We start from the raw sequence: 22,342 nt of genomic DNA on the forward strand, positions 1-22,342 counted from the left end.
TTCTATATATTTTTAGTTGGCCAATTAATTTCTTTCTATTTTTAGTAGAGACAGGATCTCGCTCTTGCTCAGGCTGGTTTTGAATTCCTGACCTCGAGGAATCCTCCCGCCTCGGCCTCCCAGAGTGCCAGGATTACAGGCGTGAGCCACCGTGCCCGGCCTAAACTGAAGGTTTTGTTTGTTTGTTTGCTTGCTTTTCTGGCAGTCTTTGGGATATTTTGTGTAGACAATCATGTCATCTTCAAATAGGGACAATTTTCTTTCTTTCTATCTGATGCATAACTGCCAATGAGTATGAGTATGCAAATATGATGTGCAACTATAACCGTCGTCCAGAAGTTAGAGACGGCGTTGCGATTGTGACTTTGAGAAGCAGAGTGTGGTTCCATCCAGTGCAGCCGCTGCAGCTATTTCAGCTGTTTGCCAGTTGCTGGCGGTGGCGGACTTATAATATTATCAAATCGTTGTTCCAGAGTCATCTCATCTTGCGGTAATATTCTTATGAAAGGAGGGTGCATACAGGAGCTGAGGGAGAGGCGAATTCACGGCTCAGGTCCAACACGTGCCCCGCGAGCCCCGCCGCTCGGGTCCGCTTAGGAGCAGCCCCGGGTGGGCGGGGACTCCGTTTCGGGGCGTGGTCTCCTCCGCGGCAGCCCCCCAGCTCCTCCTAGGCGCGCGGGGGCGCTGTGGGTCCATGTGGCTCGCGGCGGCGCTCTTCCTCAGCCTCCTTTGGTTGGGACTGAGGCCTTCGGGAAGGCGGCGGGAAGATGGCGTCCCCCAGGGACCGGCTTGAAGCCGTGGAGGCAGAGGAGGGCGCGAGTCGCCGGGGTTGCTTGGGAGTGGAAGTGGTGTTTCCCTCGGATCCTGCTTTCTCCGCCCCGCTGTGCCCTCACGGTGGGTCGGCTTCTAGGCTAAGCTTGTCCATCGGGCGCCAGGGGCCTGAGTTGGTCTGGAGGTGCCGAGGTCTTTTTAGAGCTCCCGTATTTTTATCTGCTTTTTTCCTTCACCATGTGTGATGCCTAGAAAATGCTCCTCCCTCTTCTGGATGTTGTGTTTTTCATCTTACTTGAGAAACCTTCAGAGTAAATCCCCACAGTTGCAGTGTTGGCTTCGGCGCCTTTACATCTTTTAGGGGTGGGGGCAAGTAGGCAAAAGGAAGGATGCCTTGAATAATTCTGGTTGACAAATGCTTAGGGATTTCATTTGTTGGTTTGCTGTCTTTTCAATAAAAAAAAGTTAGGTAGAACGATAGAATGAGTTCAACCAGACTCGGTTTTTCCCTAACTTGCAGAGAGTGTCCAACTTTAAAAACTCAAGTTTCCACTGAAAGAATAACCATGCAAGAGATGGCAAAGTACTCAAGTCTTTGGGCCCCCTCCTTGTTTTAGTCTCAGGTTTGTACCATTCACTACTCAGACAGCACCTATATTGACAATAGCATTTTATTTTTGGAGAGACCAGTTGTCAAAAATTGTTTCCAAGTAGTTAGTGCCTGAATGTTGTGACTGAAAGAAAAGAAACGTTTATTAAACAGTGGTGGATTTAATTATAATAAATTATGCGTAAAACTAAAACAAGTTTTATTTAAGGGCAGTGAAAACTAGGAACTTGATGTAGATGGCTATTATTTGACATGTTTTTTCCTTTTCTGGAACTAGGGCCTACTCTTCTGTTTGTAAAGGTGAGCCAAGGGAAAGAAGAAACCCGGAGGTTTTATGCCTGCTCAGCCTGTAGAGATAGAAAAGACTGTAATTTTTTTCAATGGGAAGATGAAAAGGTATATCAACTTTTTGGATATTTATTTTCTGTTTTTGATATATGTGACAATTTTATTGACAATGTCTAAACCAATAAAAATATGTAGTTTGTACATTCAATGAGATAAATCTGTTAAGAGAGTTGGAGATTCATGTTTTTTTTTTTTTTTTGAGACAGAGTCTTGCTTTGTTGCCTAGGCTAGAGTGAGTGCCGTGGCGTCAGCCTAGCTCACAGCAACCTCAAACTCCTGGGCTCAAGCGATCCTTCTGTCTCAGCCTCCCAAGTAGCTGGGACTACAGGCATGAGCCACCATGCCCGGCTAATTTTTTCTATATATATTAGTTGGCCAATTAGTTTCTTTCTATTTATAGTAGAGACGGGGTCTCGCTCTTGCTCAGGCTGGTTTCGAACTCCCGACCTCGAGCGATCCGCCCGCCTCGGCCTCCCAGAGAGCTAGGATTACAGGCGTGAGCCACCGCGCCCGGCCGAGATTCATGTTTTTTGATTCAGAAGACTGGAGTTCTTCCTTACTTTGAACTTGCTCTGATTACTGATGTCTTAAACTACTGTCTCAAAGACTTAGTTTTCCTTCAGATGCTCTGAGGTGTTAGTATAGGGTGGCTGATCATCCTTGTATTAATGAGCACTGGCTGCTGTAACAACAGTACCATAGACTGGGTGGCTTAAGTGACAAACATTTATTTCTCACAGTTCTGAAGGCTGGGATGTCCAAGATCAAAGTGCTGGCAAATCCAGTGTCTAATGAAGGCTGTTTTCCTGGTTTCAGAGGGCTGTCTTTTCATTTTCTTCCCAGTCTTTCTTATAAGGACACTGATCTTACTCATGAGGGCTCTACCCTCTGGATCTAATTACCTCCCAAAGTCTCCTCCTCTAAATACCATCACATTAGAGTTAAGGCTTCAACATATGAATTTTGGGGGATACAAACATTCAGTCCATGGCACTCTTATTTGCAAATATAGTTTTTTCACTAAAGAGTCTAGGTCATAATCATTCTAAGAAATGTCAAAAAAACCCCACTTTTTTTGAACATTTGCATTGAACATTTTTTATACAGCTATTGGTGACTGATGAAGGCACTTAAGAGATGTAGCCCTGAAGTTGGTATCCTCTTGGACTCAGGTCAAGTTAAGTTTCTGAAAGCTTTGACAAGAGAATTTTCAGCTTTGTTAGGTTTGTTGTAAAACTGGTCTCTTCAGCAGATCTGTTAAGATCACCATATGTAAGTTAATCTCTAAGTGCTTTTAACCCTTTGCACCCGGATGTCGAGTATGACTTGACAGGGTTAGCAAAAATTATAGAGATTAAAATTACTCTTTGAATGGGATCAATAATTTGAAATATAAAAAAAAAATCCAAATAAATAAGTTTGTATGAAAAGAAACTCTAGTTTTTTATTCTATTGCCGCACTTTGTAAAATCTGGGGTATTTAAATAATACCCCAGAGTAAATCCCGAGTAGAATAATGGAATCGAGAAAAAAGCAAGCGAGTGCAAAAGGTTTTAATATGTTGGATGTTGTTTCAAACTGCTCTAGAATTCTCCCAGTTTTCTGTGTTTTGTTTTGTTTTCCCTGGAAATGAATGTTTGTTGAATTGATTGAATTTCTGGCTTCTTGATGTCAGAATGTGATACTAGTTTTTCTAGGATGACAGCAAGTTTCATAGTTTATTAAATGGGCTTTGTAATCTTTCAGTTGTCAGAAACTAGACTTGCTGCACGAGAAGCTCATAACCGAAGATGTCAGCCTCACCTATCCCGAAGGCAGTGTGTGGAAAGGTACTGATGCAGGGTCATTTTTCTTTATTATTTTAGTTGAAATGTTTCTTTATTTGTTGTTTTTTTCCTGAGACTTTTAAGTTTACTTTCATTTATTTATTTACTTATTTTTATTGTGGTTATATATAAAAACATAAATTTTTTTTTCTTTTAGCTTATTATGGGGGTACATGTGTTAAGGTTACATATATTGCCCATGCCCCCCTCCCCCCTTAAGAGCTTCAAGCGTGTCTATCCCCCAAATGTTGCACATCTTACCTGTTGTGGTTGCATACACCCCTCCTCTCCTCCCCCCTCCCACCCTCCCGACACCCGATAGATGTTACTCCTATATGTCCACTTAGGTGTTGATCCGTTAGTACCAATTTGCTGGTGAGTACATGTGGTGCTGGTTTTTCCATTCTTTTTTTTTTTTTTTTTGTATATATATTTTTAGTTGGTCAATTAATTTCTTTCTATTTTTTTAGTAGAGACGGGGTCTTGCTCAGGATGGTTTCGAACTCCCAACCTCGAGCAATCCGCCCGCCTCGGCCTCCCAGAGTGCTAGGATTACAGGCGTGAGCCACCGCGCCCGGCCATGGTTTTTCCATTCTTGAGTTACTTCACTTAGTAGAATGGGTTCCAGCTGTATCCAGGAATATACAAAAGGTGCTATATCACCATTGTTTCTTAAAGCTGAGTAGTATTCCATGGTATACATATACCACATTTTATTAATCCACTCATGAATTGATGGGCACTTGGGTTGTTTCCACAGTTTTGTGATTGTGAATTGTGCTGCTATAAACATTCGAGTGCAGGTTTCTTTTTCACAAAGTGACTTTTGATCTTTTGGGTAGATGCCCAGTAGTGGAATTGCTGAATCAAATGGTAGATCTACTTGTATCGCTTTGAGGTATCTCCATATTGCTTTCCACAGAGGTTGAACTAGTTTGCAGTCCCACCAGCAGTGTAGGAGTGTTCCTCTCTCTCCGCATCCACGCCACCATTTGTTGTTTGGGGACTTTTTGATGAAGGCCATTCTCACTGGAATTAAGTGATATCTCATTGTGGTTTTGATTTGCATTTCCCTGATGATTAGAGATGTTGGGCATTTTTTCATATGTTTGTTGGCCATTATTTTGTCTTCTTTTGAGAAGTTTCTGTTCATGTCCTTTGCCCATTTTTGATAGGGTTGTTTGATTTTTTTCTTGCTGATTTTCCTGAGTTCTAAATAGATTCTAGTTATCAGCCCTTTATCAGATGTGTAGCTTGCAAAAATTTTCTTCCATTCTGTGGGTTGTCTGTTTGCTCTCTTGATAGTTTCTTTGGCTGTGCAGAAGCTTTTACATTTGATCAGGTCTCATTTGTTTATTTTTGTTGCTGTTGTGATTGCCTTTGGGGTCTTCTTCATAAATTCTTTGCTTAGGCCAATGTCTAAAAGAGTATTTCCAACATTTTCCTCTAGAATTCTAATAGTTTCACACCTAAGGTTCAAATCTGTTACCCAGTGTGAGTTGATTTTTGTGAGAGGTGAAAGGTGGGGGCCTTGTTTCAGTTTTCTACATGTGGCTATCCAGTTTTCCCAGCACCATTTATTGAATAAGGATTCTTTTGCCCAGCGTATGTTTTTGTCTGCTTTGTTGAATATTAGTTGGCTATATGAGGATGGTTTTATATCTGGGTTCTCTGTTCTGTAAAAACGTAAAATTTGCCATTTTAATAATTTTTAAGTGTACAATTCATTGCTATTAAGTATATCAGTGTTGTGCAAACATTATCTATGTTTATTGTCAAAACTTTTTCATCACCCCAAACAGAAACTGTCATCATTAAGCAATAACTCCTCATGCCACCTCTCCCCAAACCCTGGTAACCTCTAATCTATTTTGTGATGCTACGAATTTGACTATTCTAGGTACCTCATATAAGTGGAATTGTACGATATTTAAATCCTGTGTCTGGCCTTGTGTCTGGCTTATTTCATTTACCATAATGTCTTCAAGTTATCAGAACTTCATTCCTTTTCTGACTGAATAATATTCATTGTATATACCACATTTTGTTTATCCATTCATCTATTGGTGGACATTTAAGTTGCTTCCACTTTTTCGTTATTGTAAATAATGTTGCAAATACCTGTTTGAGACCCTGATTGCAATTCTTTTTGGTATATACCTAGGAGTGGAATTGCTGGGTCACATGGTAATTCTATGTTTAGTTTTTTGAGGGACTGCCAAACTGTTTTCTATAGTGGTTACACCATTTTACATTAATGTACAAGGGTTCCAGTTTCTCCACATTTCTAATACCTATTATTTTTTGTTTTGTTTTCATTTCAGTTTCATTTATAGGCCTCCTAGTAGTTGTGAAGTAGTATGTCATTGTGGTTTTGATTTTTATTTCGCTGATTACTAATGATGTTAATCATCTTTTTATGTGTTTATTGGCTATTTCTATATCATCTTTGGAGAAATGTTTTTCAAGTCCTTTGTCTATTGTTAATTGGGTTGTTTATCTTTTTATTGTTGATTAACAGGAGTTCTTTATATGTTTTGGATGTTACACTCTTATCAAATATATGATTTGAAAATATTTTCTCGCATTCTGTAGGTTGTCTTCTTACTTTCTTTGTGTTGTCCTTTGATGCACAAGAGTTTTTAATTTTGATGAAGTCCAATATATCATTTTTTTGTTGTTGCTTGTGGTTTTGTACATAGCTAAGAATCCATTGTCAAATCCAATATCATGAAGATTTACTTTGATGTTTCTTTTTGAAATGTTAAACCAAAAAAGAGCTGTAAACATCTGTGTTTTAAAATCTGCATTGTTGAAATGTTGTATTGGGTGGATTAGAATTGAGTCATAGACTTAATTCTTTGACAAACTTGTGAAAAGAATTCATCTCTCTCCTGTGTCATAGGCATTATGAAGTATGAGCTCCTTAAAAAGCTCCTGGTCTGGGTTACTGATGACAAATAGCTTTCACTTTTATGGCACCTCCTTCATTTTACTTGGGCTGCTGTGTTCAGAAGTATTGCGAGGCCTCATCAAGACTACAGGGAAAGGAATACTGTGATCTACTAAAAATATCTTCCCTGAGCTTTCTGGTAGTAAATTTTAAAGTCCTTTAAGGGAAGAGGAATTTCTCAGGATAACTTGATTGCTTCTTAATTACAGTGCTTAACGAGAGATGTCTACTTTACTTATTTATTGTATGGAAATTGAATCAACAAAAAATGTTGAAAAGAGAATTAATATAAATGAGCTCTTCTGTGAGGTAGGCACTGTCCTAGATTTTTTACATGCGATATTATTTAGTCCTGCAGAGGTTGTTTACTTATTTGAGAAATTGAGGCTTGTAGAAGTTAAATAACTTCATCAAGTAGTTTATACTATGAGAATGACTGAGCTGTGACTCAAACTTATGTCTCTCTGATTTGAAAAGGTTATTTTTAAATATATATAAACAGATGGTAATTAATATATGATGTGTAGTGATTTAAGTAGATGAGAGGTAAGGACTTATATAGAGATTTATCATGAGAAGATAGTATACTGAAGATGCAGAAAGTAGAAAAACATTGCCCATGGTTTCTTCCTTTGAATTCATCACATTCTTGATTTTGTAGTATTTCCTCATGGCCTTTTTTCCTATGCCCATGCCAGATTTGTTTGTAGTCATAATGTGTACACAGTTTTGTATTCTACCCATATCACTTTTATCTGATAAGCACATTTCTCATGTTACTACATAAGGATATGGTGATTCAATTAAACTCTGTAAGAAAATCTAGGTAATCTTGTTTCCCTGCATAATAAAATTTTAATCTGGAGCTAAACCACTATTCTTGTCTTTGTACTGCCAGAGTATGGTTTTTTGATAATAGTTTTTGAAATTCATATTTCATATTAATTAGAACATAAAAACTAGCTAAAATATGAAGTATTAAAGAACTTCCAAAAGGTTCTTTCTTGGAGGTCATAATTTCATCTTTTATATGGTGCTGATTCTTGAAAGCATGTCTTAATAAAATGATTTTCAACATCTTACACCATCTGTGACCCATAATCTTGAATTTTGTTGCCAAAAGCCTCCATCCAACCATCCATCCCTCCAATCATTCATTCATACTGCAGGTATTTGTTGAGGGCTCAAAAAGAACTTAAAGTGCTAGTAATTGAGTTGAGATACATATAAAGATTATACAGTATAAAGAAAATATGTTGCATGTTGACAGTAGTCATAGAAAAGACTAAGTGCTCAGAAGCATTAGGACTAATGCTAACATGTGCCTTAGCTGACCAATGTAAGGACATGGTATTCAAACAGGTTTTGTAAGATGGGTAGAAATTTAAGCTTTTTGAAATGTACTGTCACTGATTTCACTGCATTATGTTGTAATTGATGCTCCTATGCTTTATTATATGCTTTCTATGGAGTAAAAACTTTGAAATCAGTCATTCCTCTAAAAGTTTTCAGTGCCTTAAGATAAAGAGTCCAGTGAAAATTTTGGCTTTTTAAAATGAAAGACTTAATAAATCACCTGTTCACTTAGTGTGTCTTCACCTTGAGCTGGCAGTTCATTCTTGTGTGTAAATAGACCTAAGGATGTTATACTATTACTTGAGATTGTAATTGTTTTCTAATGTGTATAATTTAAACAACTCATTTATAAGTTAGCTTATTAAGTAACTATTGCATTTGAAAGGATTAAACTGCATTTAAACCTTATACCTATTCTATAAAGCTTTTCATCTGTTATTGTGGAGTAACAAGACGTTTTCATTGATAAATTTATTTTTGAAATCGTTAGAAAGGAATGGTAGTAGGTAGCCAGATAAATTGACTTTTGTTACCTGATTTTTATTATGGGACTGGCAGTGTGTCGCAAATTTCTAAGTTTACAGAATAGGATTTGATATTCATTTGTCTAATCCTACTCTTTGACCCATGCTGTATGATTTCATATGTGTTCAGTTGACAGATTTACATTTGCCTGAGATTTGCTTTTCCTTATAGTTTTTAGCTGCCTGTTATACTCTGAAATGTGTTGTTATGTTTGTTATGTAGTATGTTTGCACCCTTATTGTGACCCATGAAGTCTTAGGGAAGATATATTTGAATGCTAAAATCAGTATTAATTTATGTGCATCCAGATAGTTTTGTTTAGTTGATATTTCATTTGGTTATTTTTTTTCAGAGCTCATTTAAACTTAGATTTTCAAGGTCTGCTATTAGAGAAATGCCATAAACATAATTTGTGTACTACAGGAAAGGCAAATGGAACTTCAAATGGAGATCAATAAAAATGACATTTCAAAATGCTGGCCTGCAGTTTGTGAATCACGCTGAGCCATGCAGCAGAATGAATTTCCTCTCACCCCAGGGTATGTGTAGTATATGCGAATAAGGAGGGAGCGCTGAGTAATCTTTAGGGCTTCATATTCTCCTGTTCTTTCTACCAACCTTTTAAAAAGCCTTGTGTCTGAATGTTAAGTTTAAGGCAAGTGTAGTTGATGGTTATGCTGTGAGTTTGAATAGAGGGAAGTATGCACAAGATCTGTTTATGTCTTGTCAAAAAGAGGTTAACAAATTAGCAATAAAGCTTTCTGAAGCTTTTGGAAATAGTTAAAGAGGAAAGAGTTAATTGACAAGGCACAGAGATATATCATGTAAGTGGAGGTTCCTTTAGGAGTGTTTTTGCCTTTTCCTTTTAAAGATGATTAAACTTAGTTCCTTATGGTGAGTGAATCATCACATCAGCCCCTCATTGCTTTGAACTTCTCTCCTCCCTTCCTAGTGACTTTGCAGCTTCTGCCTTCACCTGGCATCACTCAGGGTAGGATAGGTAGTCTTTTTGACCATGTTTGAATAACAAAACCTGATACTACTTCATCTACTTGTGGGATCTTCCTTTCTTTGGTTCTCTAAAGCTCTTGATTGTTGTCATCATTCTTTCAACAAGGAGTATTTATTTACTTCTCTAATATCAAATGTATGCCATTGCTCTGTTTTGGTGCCTGCCTGCATGTACGGTGTGTGTTTTGGTACTGAATCATAGGGTGATGGCAGTTAGCTCTCCTCTGTAGTTCAGCAGTGCATAGCACTGGCTTGAAGACATGGCCGTGTCTAGAGCTAGGACCACATTTTCAGGAGGTCTGCACTATGTCATGACATCTGGCTGATGGCAGTTATTAATCATTTCTCAATATTGCAAGATGCTAAAAGGTGAAAAAAACATGCATCTTAGAAGTGATGAAATAGGATGGTTGGATTTTGCTTTGTGATCCAGTCTGACAGACTTCCTTTTAGTGGGTGAATTTAGCCCATTTTTATTGTTGATACAAGAGAATGCTTGCTCTTAGTTTGCTGTATTATTTTATGTTTTCTGCTTTTTATTGCTTCTTTTTGTTCTCTTTCACTGTATTGTCTGTGTTTTCTTTTTTTAATGTGTGTTTCTTTGATGAACTTTCCAGACTATATTTAATCTTTTTTGTTGTTGTTGTTTTCATCCACCTAAAAAATGAGATGTTTTCATCCACCTAAAAAATGAGATGAATTTAGTATATTTCTTCTTTCTATCTCTTTCTTTTTCTACAATCACTGTCTGGCTTTAGTTGATTATTTATTTTACAGTGTTAACTTTTATGCCTTTGAATATTGCTTATAGCTCTTTTACTTGAGTTTCAGTTATATCTTATTCAATTCTATGTTTAGGCTCATGCCTGTAAAAAATGAGAAAATCAGTATGCTCACACCCTCTCCCACCCTCTCTTCTTTCCCTTCTCCTTTTATATGGATTTGTCTTAATTGTATTTTGTACTGTAACTATTGTGTGCTATACTCCCCACATTTGTTTCTGTTTTCCTCCTGTGGTTAAATGGATTCAGTGCTCACTGACAGCCCCTTTCCAGTGGTTTCTTTTTTCTTTCTTTTTTTTGAGATGGAGTCTCGCTCTGTCACCTGGGCTAGAGTGTTGTGGGGTCAGCCTAGTTCACAGCAACCTCAAAGTCCTGGGCTCAAGTGATTCTCCTGCCTCAGCCTCGCTAATAGCTGGGATTACAGGCAGGCGCCATCACGCCTGGCTAATTTTTCTATTTTTAGTAGAGACGTGTTCTCAGCTTTTGCTCAGGCTGGTCTCAAACTCCTGAGCTCAAGCAAACCTTTTGCCTCAGCCTCCCAGGGCGCTAGGGTTATAGGTGCGAGCCACCTTTCCTGGCCTGCAATGGCTTCTTATGTCTTATTTGGCTGAAATTCATCCTTTGGCAGTTTTTATTTTTTAAACAAAAGGCTTTAATTAATCAAAAAAATTTAATCAAAATGTGTATGTGGCTATTGTGTGATTCTAGTGTCCACAGTAGGCAAGTCTGTAGAGATACAAAAAAGGGTAGTGGTTTTGCGAGAGGCTGGGGCGAGGGGTGGGGAAATGGGAATAACTGCTGACAGCTACAAGGTTTCTTTTTGAGGTGATGACAATATCCTGGAATTAGATTCTGGTGATGGTTGCATAATTTTGTGAATGTACTAAAAAACACTGAATTGTATACTTTAAAAGGGTGAATGGTATGTGAATTATATCTCATTAAAAAATAACTACATGTGGTTTTGAGGTTTTACAAAGAACAGCCACCACTCCTGTTTTCTACCTCTGTATTTTCTCCTCCCCAGAGGCAGTATGGTCAGCTCTTGGCTAATTCTTATAGAATTTACCTTCCTGTCTGATGGGTGTACTTCCTCCTGTATCACATCAAAAGACAGATAATGTCTGCTTGTTCACTTGTTGAGATCGATCATGTGTTCAGCTATTAGCCAGCCTAAACCATCTGTTAATAAAGTTCCCTATCAGCCTTTTGTCTGATGATGTTTAGCAGTAATTGATGATCATTGCCTAGAGGTTGTAAAGGGTTACAGAATCTTGTCATTGTTTATGCATTCATTAGCTATGTTCTTCTGTAAGAAAGGACTTTGTTTCATCAACTGTTGACTTACCTCATTACAGTTCATGTGGGAAAGACAAGATATATGTTTCATTTTTCTCCTCCTGTCCTTGTACAACAGTTTTTAGAGTAATGATTTGGTACTCCAGCAACTTCCAAAGTTGATTAATCAGGATCATTGTTCTGTTGTCTTTAATATCACTGTGGAAACATGTATTTTAAAAATTTGGTGTTTTATACCATGCATTCCCTAGGACCAAAAAAAAAAAAAAAAAAATTTGGTGTTTTAGTTCATTGAAATCATTATTCTTTGTGACACAGCACTTTTTGAATTTGATTCAAGTTTTACAGTATGATGGGGGTTATATATATGGTGACTATATAATTTTAATCCAAATTTGGACACTTTATTTTTTACGGACACTTTTTGAGAGTGAAAGGGGCACTAACCAAATGGAACTTTAGGATGGTAGATGTAAACTGGGATTGTCCTGGGCATCCAGGGATGTATGGTCACCCTAGTGATCTGTGGATTGTTAGGAGAAAATTAACTTTTTTTTTCTTATTTTCAGCTTTACCAAGGTACAATATTTTACATACAATAAATTACACAGGTTTAAAATGTACCATCCAATGCATTTTGACATATGCATCTACCCGTGAAACCTTAACCACAGACAAGATAATGAACATGACCATTACCCCTAAAAGTTTCCTCCTGCCCCTTTGTCCTATAGCCCTCTACCCCCAGGGTCCCCACACAACCACTGATCTGCTTTCTATTGCTATAGATTAGTTTGCATTTTCTAGAAGTTTTATGGAATCTTACAGTATGCTCTAGTTTGTTGGGGGAGGTGCATACATTTACTTAGTGTAAATATTTTTGATACTTATCCATGTTGATGTGTTTGTCAATTGTTCATTCCTTTATTCCCAGATAGTATTCCACTGTATGGACAAATCCATTCACCTGTTGTACATATTTAGGTTTCCTCCACTTATTGACTCTTACAGATAAAGCTATTATGAACATTTATGTGTAAGTCTTTGTATGGATACATGCTTTTGTTTCTCTTGGGTAAATACCTGGGAGTATAATGGCTGAATTATATAGTGGGTATATGCTTAACTTTTGACAAAACTGCCAAACTTTTCCAAAGTGGCTGCACCATTTTACATTCCACCAGCTATGTATGAAGATTCCAATTTCTCCCCGTCTTCCACTTACACTTGTTACTATCTGTCTTTTTAATAATAGTTGTGAAATGATATTTCATTATGGTTTTAATTTGTATTTATGATGTTGAGGATCTTTTCATGTGCTTATTGACTATTTGTGTATTATCTTTGGAGACCAGTCAATTCATTTCCTGTGCTGTCTTTTAATTGGGCTAATTGTCTTTTTATTGTTGAGTTGTGAGAGTTCCTTAAATTGTGGATACAATTCCTTTATCTGATGTATAATTTGCAAATATTTTCTCCCATTTTTAGGTTGTCTTCTCACTTTTGTGATGGTGTCCTTTGCTGCACAGAAGTTTTAAATCTTGATTAAATCCGATTTATTTATCTTTTCTTTTGTTGCTTATGATAAGAGTATCTTTTGAAGAAAAAAGTTTAGGTCTTGAAGTCCAATTTTTTAATTCTTTTTCTTTTATATTTTTGGCTCAAGTCCTGTTTAAGAAATCTTTGCCAAATCTAGTCGTCATCATTTTCTGCTATGTTTTCTTCTAGAAGTTTTAAACTTTTAGTTTTTAAACTTAGGTCTATGATCCATTTGGGGTTAGTTTTTTAATATGAAGTGAGGTAAGGGTTGAGCTTCATTGCTTTGCATATGGCTTTCAAACTTTTCCAGCACCATTTGTTGAAAATATTGTCCTTTCCCCATTGAATTGATTTGGCACCTACATTAGTTTTCTGCTGCTGCTCTAACAAATTACCACAAACTTAGTGGTTTAAAACAACACAGATTTATTCTTTTATAGTTCTGGAGGTCCAAAGTTCAAATCAGTCTCACTAGGTTTTGTTAGGGACCGACCCTCCACAGCCCCACCGGACAGAAAAGCAGAGACATCGAGGATGCAATCACACAAGAGGAGGTTTATTTTCTGGCTAGCCAGGGTCCGAGCCCTCGAGCCCCAACGCAGTGGTCGCTCTCCTTGGGCAAGGACCCCCGACCTGAATTGCGGGGTGCCTTTTATCCCCCCCCAAAGGGCCCTAGCAAGGCACAAACTAATTTCGCGCTGGCCATGAGCTGACCTTTGAAGTGATTAATTTTCTTTGAATTCTGCGCGATCCCTGTGCATCCCACCTCCCTTTTGCCTTTCTTCACAACCCAAGAGATAACCGGAGGTATGAGTATAAACAGATGTGTGCTGTTCGCTAATTGCCTCACCCTACTTCACACGAAGGGGGGGGAAATTCCTTTCTTGTTGTGCCACTGAGACGCTGCCGAAGGGCCATCGAGGCGCCCCCACAGTTTAAGTCAAGCTGTTGGCAGGGCTGTATCTTTCTGAATATTCTGAGAGGAGAATTTTCCTTGCTTTTTCTGGTGTGTAGAAGCTGCCTACATTTCTTGTCACTGCATCTCAAGAGCCTTAACTTAATCACAGCTTTGAAGTCTCTTTGGTTTTTATAAGATAGCAACATATTCACAGGCTTCATGTTAGGACATAGGCATCTTTGGCGGGAGGTGGAGAGGGAAAGGGCATTATTCAGCCTGCAATAGTAGTTTTGGCTATTCTACATTCTTTTCATTTTCATATGAATTTTAGAATGAGTTTTTCAGTTTCTACAAAATGGCTCGGATTTTGATTGAGATTGTGTTGATTTTATAGATAAATTTGAGGAGAGTTGACATCTTAATAATATTGAGTTTTCTAATCCATGACCAGGGCTTATCTTTTCAGTTATTAAATAATCTTTAGTTTTTCTCTATGATGTTTTGTAATTTTCAGTGTTCTGGGGTTGCACATATTTTGTCAGATGTATCCCTAAGTATTTCACATATTTTAATGCTGTTTTAAATAGTTGTGTTTTTGAATTTCAGTTTCGGGTTGTCTGTTGCTAGTCTATAACAACAAAGTTGATTTTGTAAATTGATCGTTTACTCTGCAACCTTGATAAGCTTACTTATTAGTTCTAGCAGCTTTTTTTTTTTTTTTTGAAAATTTCTGTAGGACTTTGTATATATCTGATCATGTGAATAAAGAAGTTTTAATGTTTCCGTTCTAATCTCTGCCTTTTATTTGTTTATCTTGTCTTATTAAACTGGCTATCAACCCTCGTCAACGCTGAGTAGAAAGGGTAAGCGTAGACATCCTTACTTTGTCGCAATTTTAGGGGGAATACATTCAGTCATTCATCAGTATCATGTTGACAATAGGTTTTTCTTTGATGCCTATTATCAGGTTGTAGAAGTTCCCTTCTGTTCCTGGTTTTCTGAGAATCTTTCCCATCAGTGGATGTTAAAAGGGCTTTTTTCTGCTTCTAATCAGATCTTTTTTTTAGACTGTTAATGTGGTAAATTGCATTGATTGAATTCAAATGTTAAAACAATCTTGCATTCCTGGGAAAAATTATACTTGGTCATGCTTTTTTATATATTGCTGGATTTCATTTAATTTTGTTAATAATATTTGAGTTTGTGTTCATGAGGTATATTGGTCTGTAGTTTTCTTGTAATTTTTTTTCCTAGTTTTGGTATTGGGGTAATGCTGGCCTCATGAAATGAACCAGAAAGTGTCCCCATCTCTTCAGTTTTCTAGAAGAATTTGTATAGAGTTGCTATTGCTCCATTGTCTTCTCGCTTGCATTGTTTTCAGTGAGAAGCCTGATGTTAGTCTTATCTTTGTTCCTCTGTACATGTGTCTTTTTCCCCCTGGTTTCTTTTAAGACTTTCTCTTTATCATTGATCTTAAATAATTATGATGTGTTTTATAGTTTTCCTTCATGTTTCTTGTGTTTGTGGTTCTCTGAGCATCTTGGATCTTTTATGTAATTTTGAAAATTTTCATTCATTATACTTTGAACTTTTTTCTTCCCCCACCCCATTTTGGGGGCTTCAGTTACATATATTTAGTGTTTCATTTTGGGTAGTTTCTAAGACTGTGTCTTCAAGTTTACCAATCTTTTCTCTGTAGTTCCTGAACTGCTGTTAATCCCATCTAGGGTGTTTTGTATGTTATACAATTTTAAAAAATCTTTATAGGTTAGATTTGCATCTTTTTTATATTTTCCATGTCTTTGTTTAATAGGCTTATGTTTTTCTCTACCTTTTTGAACATGGGGAATATATAGTAAGTGACTTTAATGTTGCTATTAATTGTATCATCTTTCATTTCTGGGTAGGTTTGGATTGATTCATTTTTTCCTAATCATGGGTTCATGTTTTCCTGTTTCTTTTCATACCTGGTAATATTTGATTAGATGCTGGCAGTGTGAATTTTACCTTGTTGTATACTGTATATTTTTAATTCCTTTACACATTTTTTGAGCTTTGCTTTGGGACACAATTAAGTTACTAGCTATAGTTTGATATTCCTGAGCAGGATTTGGCAAACCGCAGCCTTTAGGCCAATTTTGGCCATGCCTATTCATTTACATGTGGTTTGTGGTTGTTTGTGTGCTATAATAATAGAATAAATGTGATAGAGAGACTTTATGGCCATCCAAACTCAAAATATTTATCTGATCTTTACAGAAGCAGTGTGCTTATTTCCCTGCTTTTGGAGGCTTGTCTTTAAGCTTTTTAGGCAGGAAAGACCACCCTTTATTCCAGGACTAGTTTTTCTGCACTACTGAGGCAGTGCTCTTCTGAGTACTTTCCTTGATGCTCATGTATAGAGTGGCTTTTCCACTCCGGCTTGTCAGTGGACAAACCAGCCTGGGCCCTGGGTGTGTATTCCAGCGGTGATTCCACCTGCTGCTTTCCAGTGGTTCTTTCCCTCATCGTGGTGGTTTCTTCATGCGTATGCTGATCAGTACTCAGCTGAAGGTTTCAGGAGAGTCACCAGCCAGTTTTGGAGATCCATCTCTCTCTCTCTTTATCTCAGCGTAAAGCTTTCTGCTGTCCCTGTACTCCAAGTATATTCTCCAGTACCCTTCCTGTTAATTTGAGATGCCTTCACCTCCCCAAATTCTCCACTGTGTCTCGTCAGCTCCTTGAGCTCTGTTTGACTCTCCAGCTCCGAGCGGCCAGCTCTCCACAGGCGGTAAGCTGGCTAGTTGCACAACTCACCTCATCTCTTCCCTTCCCTCAGGGTTCACTGTTGGGCTGCCAGTTGTCTAATATCTGAAAACTATTGTTTCATATATTTTGTCTGTTTAAAAATTGTTTTAAGGGCTAGAATGGCAAATCCCTGTTACTCTATCATGGTTGGACATGGAAATTGTCAACACTTGATGTTCCGTGATGAAAGGTAATAGTAGTAAATTCAGTGTTTGCTGCTGAAGAGTGTCTGTTGGTTCTTTTCACTTGCGTTTCATTTCATAGGGGCCCTTTCCTCTACTGACATTTCTACTTTAAATTACTAAGAAGTTTCTTCTAACATCCCTCTATCTCGTTTTTCCTTTTAGTTATAGATAAAGCTGTCAAAAGAACAGTTATCATAGAAATAGAAACATTTAAATTACTGGCACGATAGCTTATTTCGTGCTGTAGCCATTCAGAATATCTATTTGTCACTGCCGTGGGTGCTTTGAAGTAAGACTGTGCTTAGATATAAAAAGTTTTAATACTGACTTTGATTACATGTTAAGTTCACAGTTTTTACCCTGCATTTCCCAAATTTAGTTCCATGGCAACTATATGACTCTTCTCAAACTAAAATCCTTTAGTGTGCTATGTAACATGCTTACATTTAGACATTTCTGACTCTCTGTGGTTCTCAATAATCTTATTTATTTTTCTTTTGTTTTTTACTCTGATTTCATAGCTGGTATCACATATACAAAATCAGTTTTTAAGACATACTGGCAATGATCTCCAATAAAATTTAAAAAGAAAAAAAAAAAGAAATGGTGGCTTTAAATCAGATATAAGGGTGACCTGAAAGAGATGAAATGGGAGGTCCAATATGGTCTTTTTTTAAGGCTTTGAATATTGTCTTTCTGTTTTGGGGGTAAGCTTATAACTGCTTCTGTCAGTAATACTAAGAACAGAAGAGCTTTGTAGGAACATCTTTTCTTTTAGGAGATAATTTTTCTTGTTAAGTATGCCATAAGAACTTGAAGAACGATCTTAATTTCTCATTTTAAAATGACTGTCAACTGAGCCAGACTGTTTAACATTTCAAAGTTGGAACACATGGATTTGTCAATAAATTTAAACTTGATAGTAGTTGTCATTACTACTAAGTTGTTTGAGTAATATATTATATTCACATTTTAAATGGATATTGATCTTCATTCAGTGACTAAATTGGAGCGTCTCAATTCTTATTAAATTGCTGATTCTTTTCAACTTTGTAGATATGCAGCCAGATATAAATTCTAGCCGACATGCCACAGATTTTTCTTACCTTTCTTTTTTATACAATACTCTTTAAGAAATAAGAATACTTTTTGGATAGTGAAAATAGCAAAAATACATTGTCTTTAAAACAATAAATTTAAAATATTACTTTGTGTTTTATTGTGTCTTGAAGGTACTTGAAGTTTATTGAGTTGCCCTTGACTCAGAGGAAGTTTTGTCAAAGGTGTCAGCAGTTGCTATTACCAGATGAATGGGGGAGGCATCGTGAGCATCAGGTCATGGGGGATATTTCTATCACCCAGTTACGAAGGCCCAGTCAACTCCTTTATCCACTGGAAAACAAGAAAGCAAATGCCCAGTATTTGTTTGCTGACAGGAGCTGTCAGTTCTTGGTAGACCTACTTTCTGCCCTTGGATTCAGAAGAGTACTGTGTGTTGGAACACCAAGGTATGCTATATGATTTTTTTAAAAAATACTTTTATCGCCACTTTAGAAATTGTAAGATTTTTATCAAGTAGTTATTTACTCTGTGCGAAGTACAGCATAAAGCTTTGAGCATTCAAAGAAAGTGTAAAGAATGGTCCCTCTCTTAAGTAGTTTGCAACCTGTATTCCAATGGAGAGAAATCTTTGTAGATTTCTTTCTGATATATGATGGGAGATTCTTTCTGATTTGACTCCTAACTTATTTATAATTTTAAACTTCTCTGTTTCAGATAAATTCTGCTCCTTAACAAATATTTGCAAAACTGAAAACTTGGTTATACCTGCCACATTTTCCTCAGTGTTTCATTGAAATAATCAGAAATATCAGAAGAACATTGATGGGTTTTGTTGTATGTTTTGCTTATTGTCTATGACATTTGTAGTTTCTTACTAAATTTGCTTTTACTAATTGCTTTAGGTTGCATGAGCTGATCATGTTGACAGCATCAGGTGACAAGAAGTCTAATATTAAAAGCCTTTTACTGGATATTGATTTTCGGTAGGTTTACAAAGTATAATATGTATTCCCCTTTATTGTCTCCTGTTTCTTTTGAATGTTTTTCTCTTTTTAATTGTAATTTGTTACGACTCTTTTACATTTAGAAGTAGTAATTGGTTATGAGGCGCCTATTTAGTCCTATAATTTCAGTTTGCAATCTTATGTATTTCAAACAGGGAGGCAGTTGAGTTCCCCTTTTCTTAGTGTGCTTCCTGCATTTTCTCCATGAATGTGTCTAATTGTCTTTGGCTAAAACTCAGAGATGAATTCCTGTTGAGTGAAGTTTCTTCACATTTATTATGTTCAAAGATGATTCTGAACTGCCTCATACTTAATCAGATTTTCGGCATTTTGTTTCCTCATCAGATCTTTGAAGTGTGATAAGACATTTCTTTTAATATATTTTACCAAGTGATGTGCATATTGTCTTTCACTGCACATAGCCTCAAGTGAAGGGATTATTAACTAGGGAAGAGACAGGACTCAAGGCAGAGCATTAGCCAACAGATAGGCAATGTGGGAGGGGGTCAGAATTAAATAGCATCTGATGTGTTGGGACAAACACGATGAGACCGAGTGAGGAACATACCTTGAATCTCCCTTCTGGTGGTAGTTTAGGATTTATAATAGGGATGGCAGATATGTCCATTCATTGTCTCTATAATTCTGTAGATTTGAAGTGTTCTTTCCAATTTCTATGACTGTGTGAATTCCAGGAGTTCATGGTGAATTTATAAGCTACTGTCTCTGTTGTTAGTATCTTTTCTTTGTTCTTGACTGTATTAAAGGAATCAGGTTTTGTGTTTTTTTTTTTTTTTTTTAAGAGCTAACAGAGTCTGTTTGGCCAATATTCCAGTATTTCTTAGAGACAGACTATGGAATTAAATATGCTTTTGCTCCCTAAAAACAAGCCAGACAGATTTTTAAAGTGTAAAATGTCACATTAAAAAGTATAGCTTTTATATGATTTATTTTTCTTTAGATTTCCAAGTCAACTTTAAGTTGTCTGATATAAGCAACTGCATTAGTCAGAAATGACCTACACATCTCATTCCTTATCAACAGGACTAACCTGTTAACCACTCAGCCCTTATTAACAGAACTAGCACAATTTACTAACATCTGCTTGGCATGAGTGATTATATAGACTTTTTAAAGATAAACTCAGTTTATTTTTGTAATTGAGACATAATTCACATAATATTAAAGGGTATATTTCCATGTTTTGGGGTATATATTCATTATATTGTGCAACCATCAATCACCACTATGTACTTCTAGAACATTTCCATCACACTGAAAAGAAACTCCATATTCATTTCCCCTGACAAACACTTTCGTCTACATGGATTTGGCTATTCTGGACATTCCATATAAATGGAATCATGCAATATGTGACCTTTGTGTCTGGCTTCTTTCAGCATCATATTTTCATTCATGTCATCACATGTAATGGTGCTTCATTCCTCGTATGGCTCTATAATGTTCCATTATATGGATATGCATAGATATATCAAATTCTTTTCTTAAATTCTGTGTTCCTTTCCTAAAGTATTGTTAAATTATTATGAGTGCATTATTTTAAGGTAGATGTTTAACTTTTGGGTTCTTATAATGTCAGTATTAATAAGAGCTGGTATTTGTTGAGTGTCTGTCACATGTCAGGCCTTGTTCTGAATCATTCCTCACAATTGCCCCAGTTGCCCTCTAAGATAGATGCTATTATCATCCTCATTTTCCAATGAGAAAACTGAGTTGCAAAAAGCTTAAATAACTAGACCAAAGTCACAGTTTATAAGTGGCCAAGCCAGAACTCAAACCCAGGCATTCTGGCTCCAAAAATTAAATTATCCTTTGGAAAGAACTTTGCTTTTGAACTTGTATATAAGCCTTTCTTATATAGTCCGTTTCTCTCTTGTCATCCTTCTTTCTATCTTTCCATTTCTCCCTCTATCCCCCTTTGTTCCACAAAGGTTTACAAATGCATCAATAACTGGTTACTAGGTTATTTTTATATTTAGAATAAAGCACTCAAATTAGGAATCTTTCACTGATGTCTCAGAAATCCATTCATGTAAAAGAATTTATTGGTTCACATTACTGGAGTCTAGGATATAGTAGGCTTTAGTTCAGTTGAGATCAAGGGGCTCACACAATGTTATTAGGGCTCCATCTTTTTTATCTCTCATTCCATCTTTTTTGTATATTGACTATGTTCTATAGACAGTTTCCTTCGTATTGCCAGGGACTTTGGTGGCAGCAGATTTAAACTTACATATAAGGCTGGGCGCGGTGGCTCACGCCTGTAATCCTAACACTCTGGGAGGCTGAGGTGGGAGGATCACTCAAGGTCAGGAGTTTGAAACCAGCCTGAGCAAGAGCGAGATCCTGTCTCTACTAAAAATAGAAAGAAATTAATTGGCCAACTAAAAATATATAGAAAAAATTAGCTGGGCATGGTGGCACGTGCCTGTAGTCCCAGCTACTTGGGAGGCTGAGGTAGAAGGATTGCTTGAGCCCAGGACTTTGAGGTTGCTGTGAGCTAGGCTGATGCCATGGCACTCCAGCCAGGACAACAGAGTGAGACTCTGTCTCAAAAAATAAATAAATAAATAAATAAACTTACATATAGTCTTAGCTTAACTGCCCAATGGAAAGTGGTAGTCTTTCCTGAGAGCTCCAACAGCAAAACTCCAGAGAGTGCTCTGATTATCTTGGCTGGGGTCACATGCTTATTACAGAACTATCACTGTGGCCTGACAGGGTGCTCTGGCTAGCCCCTGACCAACCACATGGAGTGGGTTCTCCCCAGGAAAATAGGTACTTGACTTAAAGAATGGGGATATTGGTGGTGGAAAGACAAAATATTAGATGTCTGTAACTGAATTATTCAAGACAAAATATACGGTTGTCACCAGCACTCAAATTCCTACCATTGGGACTTTTACTTCAGTGAAAGCTGTACAGTGTTATCTTTCCAATAGTACTTTGAATTTATATTAAAAGTTATATAAAGATTTTGATTTCATTAAAGATAAGCTTTTTTTCAAGCTAGTTGTGGTAGATTGATTTATACAGAAAGAAACTAGACAAAAGATCATAGTGTGTCTTCTCAAAGAACTTGTTCAAATTGCAAGGATCCCTGGTTTACTTTTTTTTTTAAAGGAATAGTGATCTTTAATTTTGCTATCCAAGACATGGATTTGACTTTTTAAAACCTTTTTATGATATAAACATTATCAAAAGTAGACATAACATGTAGTCTTTTTTTCCCCACTTGCTATATTTTAGGCATTTTTAAAAAGCTGAGATATATTTTACATACATAAAACAGCAATTTTTAGTGTATTCACAAGGTTGTGCAACCACTGTCACTATCTAATTCCAGAATATTTTCATCACCTTTG

The 22,342-nt window shown here is 36.9% G+C and overlaps 1 protein-coding gene across 4 annotated transcripts in view; it reads left to right on the forward strand.

Annotated features, from left to right (window-relative positions):
• The first annotated feature begins 714 nt into the window (after nt 1-714).
• Nucleotides 715-22,342, forward strand: part of ZCCHC4 (zinc finger CCHC-type containing 4) — a 49,040-nt gene continuing 27,412 nt past the window's right edge. For all 4 annotated transcript variants that reach the window (XM_076001141.1, XM_076001142.1, XM_076001143.1 and 1 more), the window contains exons 1-5: nt 715-894; nt 1,659-1,777; nt 3,476-3,558; nt 18,123-18,398; nt 18,855-18,935. In XM_076001141.1, the coding sequence (XP_075857256.1) occupies nt 768-894; nt 1,659-1,777; nt 3,476-3,558; nt 18,123-18,398; nt 18,855-18,935 (686 nt within the window). In that variant the 5' untranslated portion in view covers nt 715-767. The remainder of the gene's footprint in view (nt 895-1,658; nt 1,778-3,475; nt 3,559-18,122; nt 18,399-18,854; nt 18,936-22,342) is intronic.

This window comes from Microcebus murinus, chromosome 3 (assembly GCF_040939455.1).
Source record: "Microcebus murinus isolate Inina chromosome 3, M.murinus_Inina_mat1.0, whole genome shotgun sequence".
Taxonomy (NCBI): Eukaryota; Metazoa; Chordata; class Mammalia; order Primates; family Cheirogaleidae; genus Microcebus; species Microcebus murinus.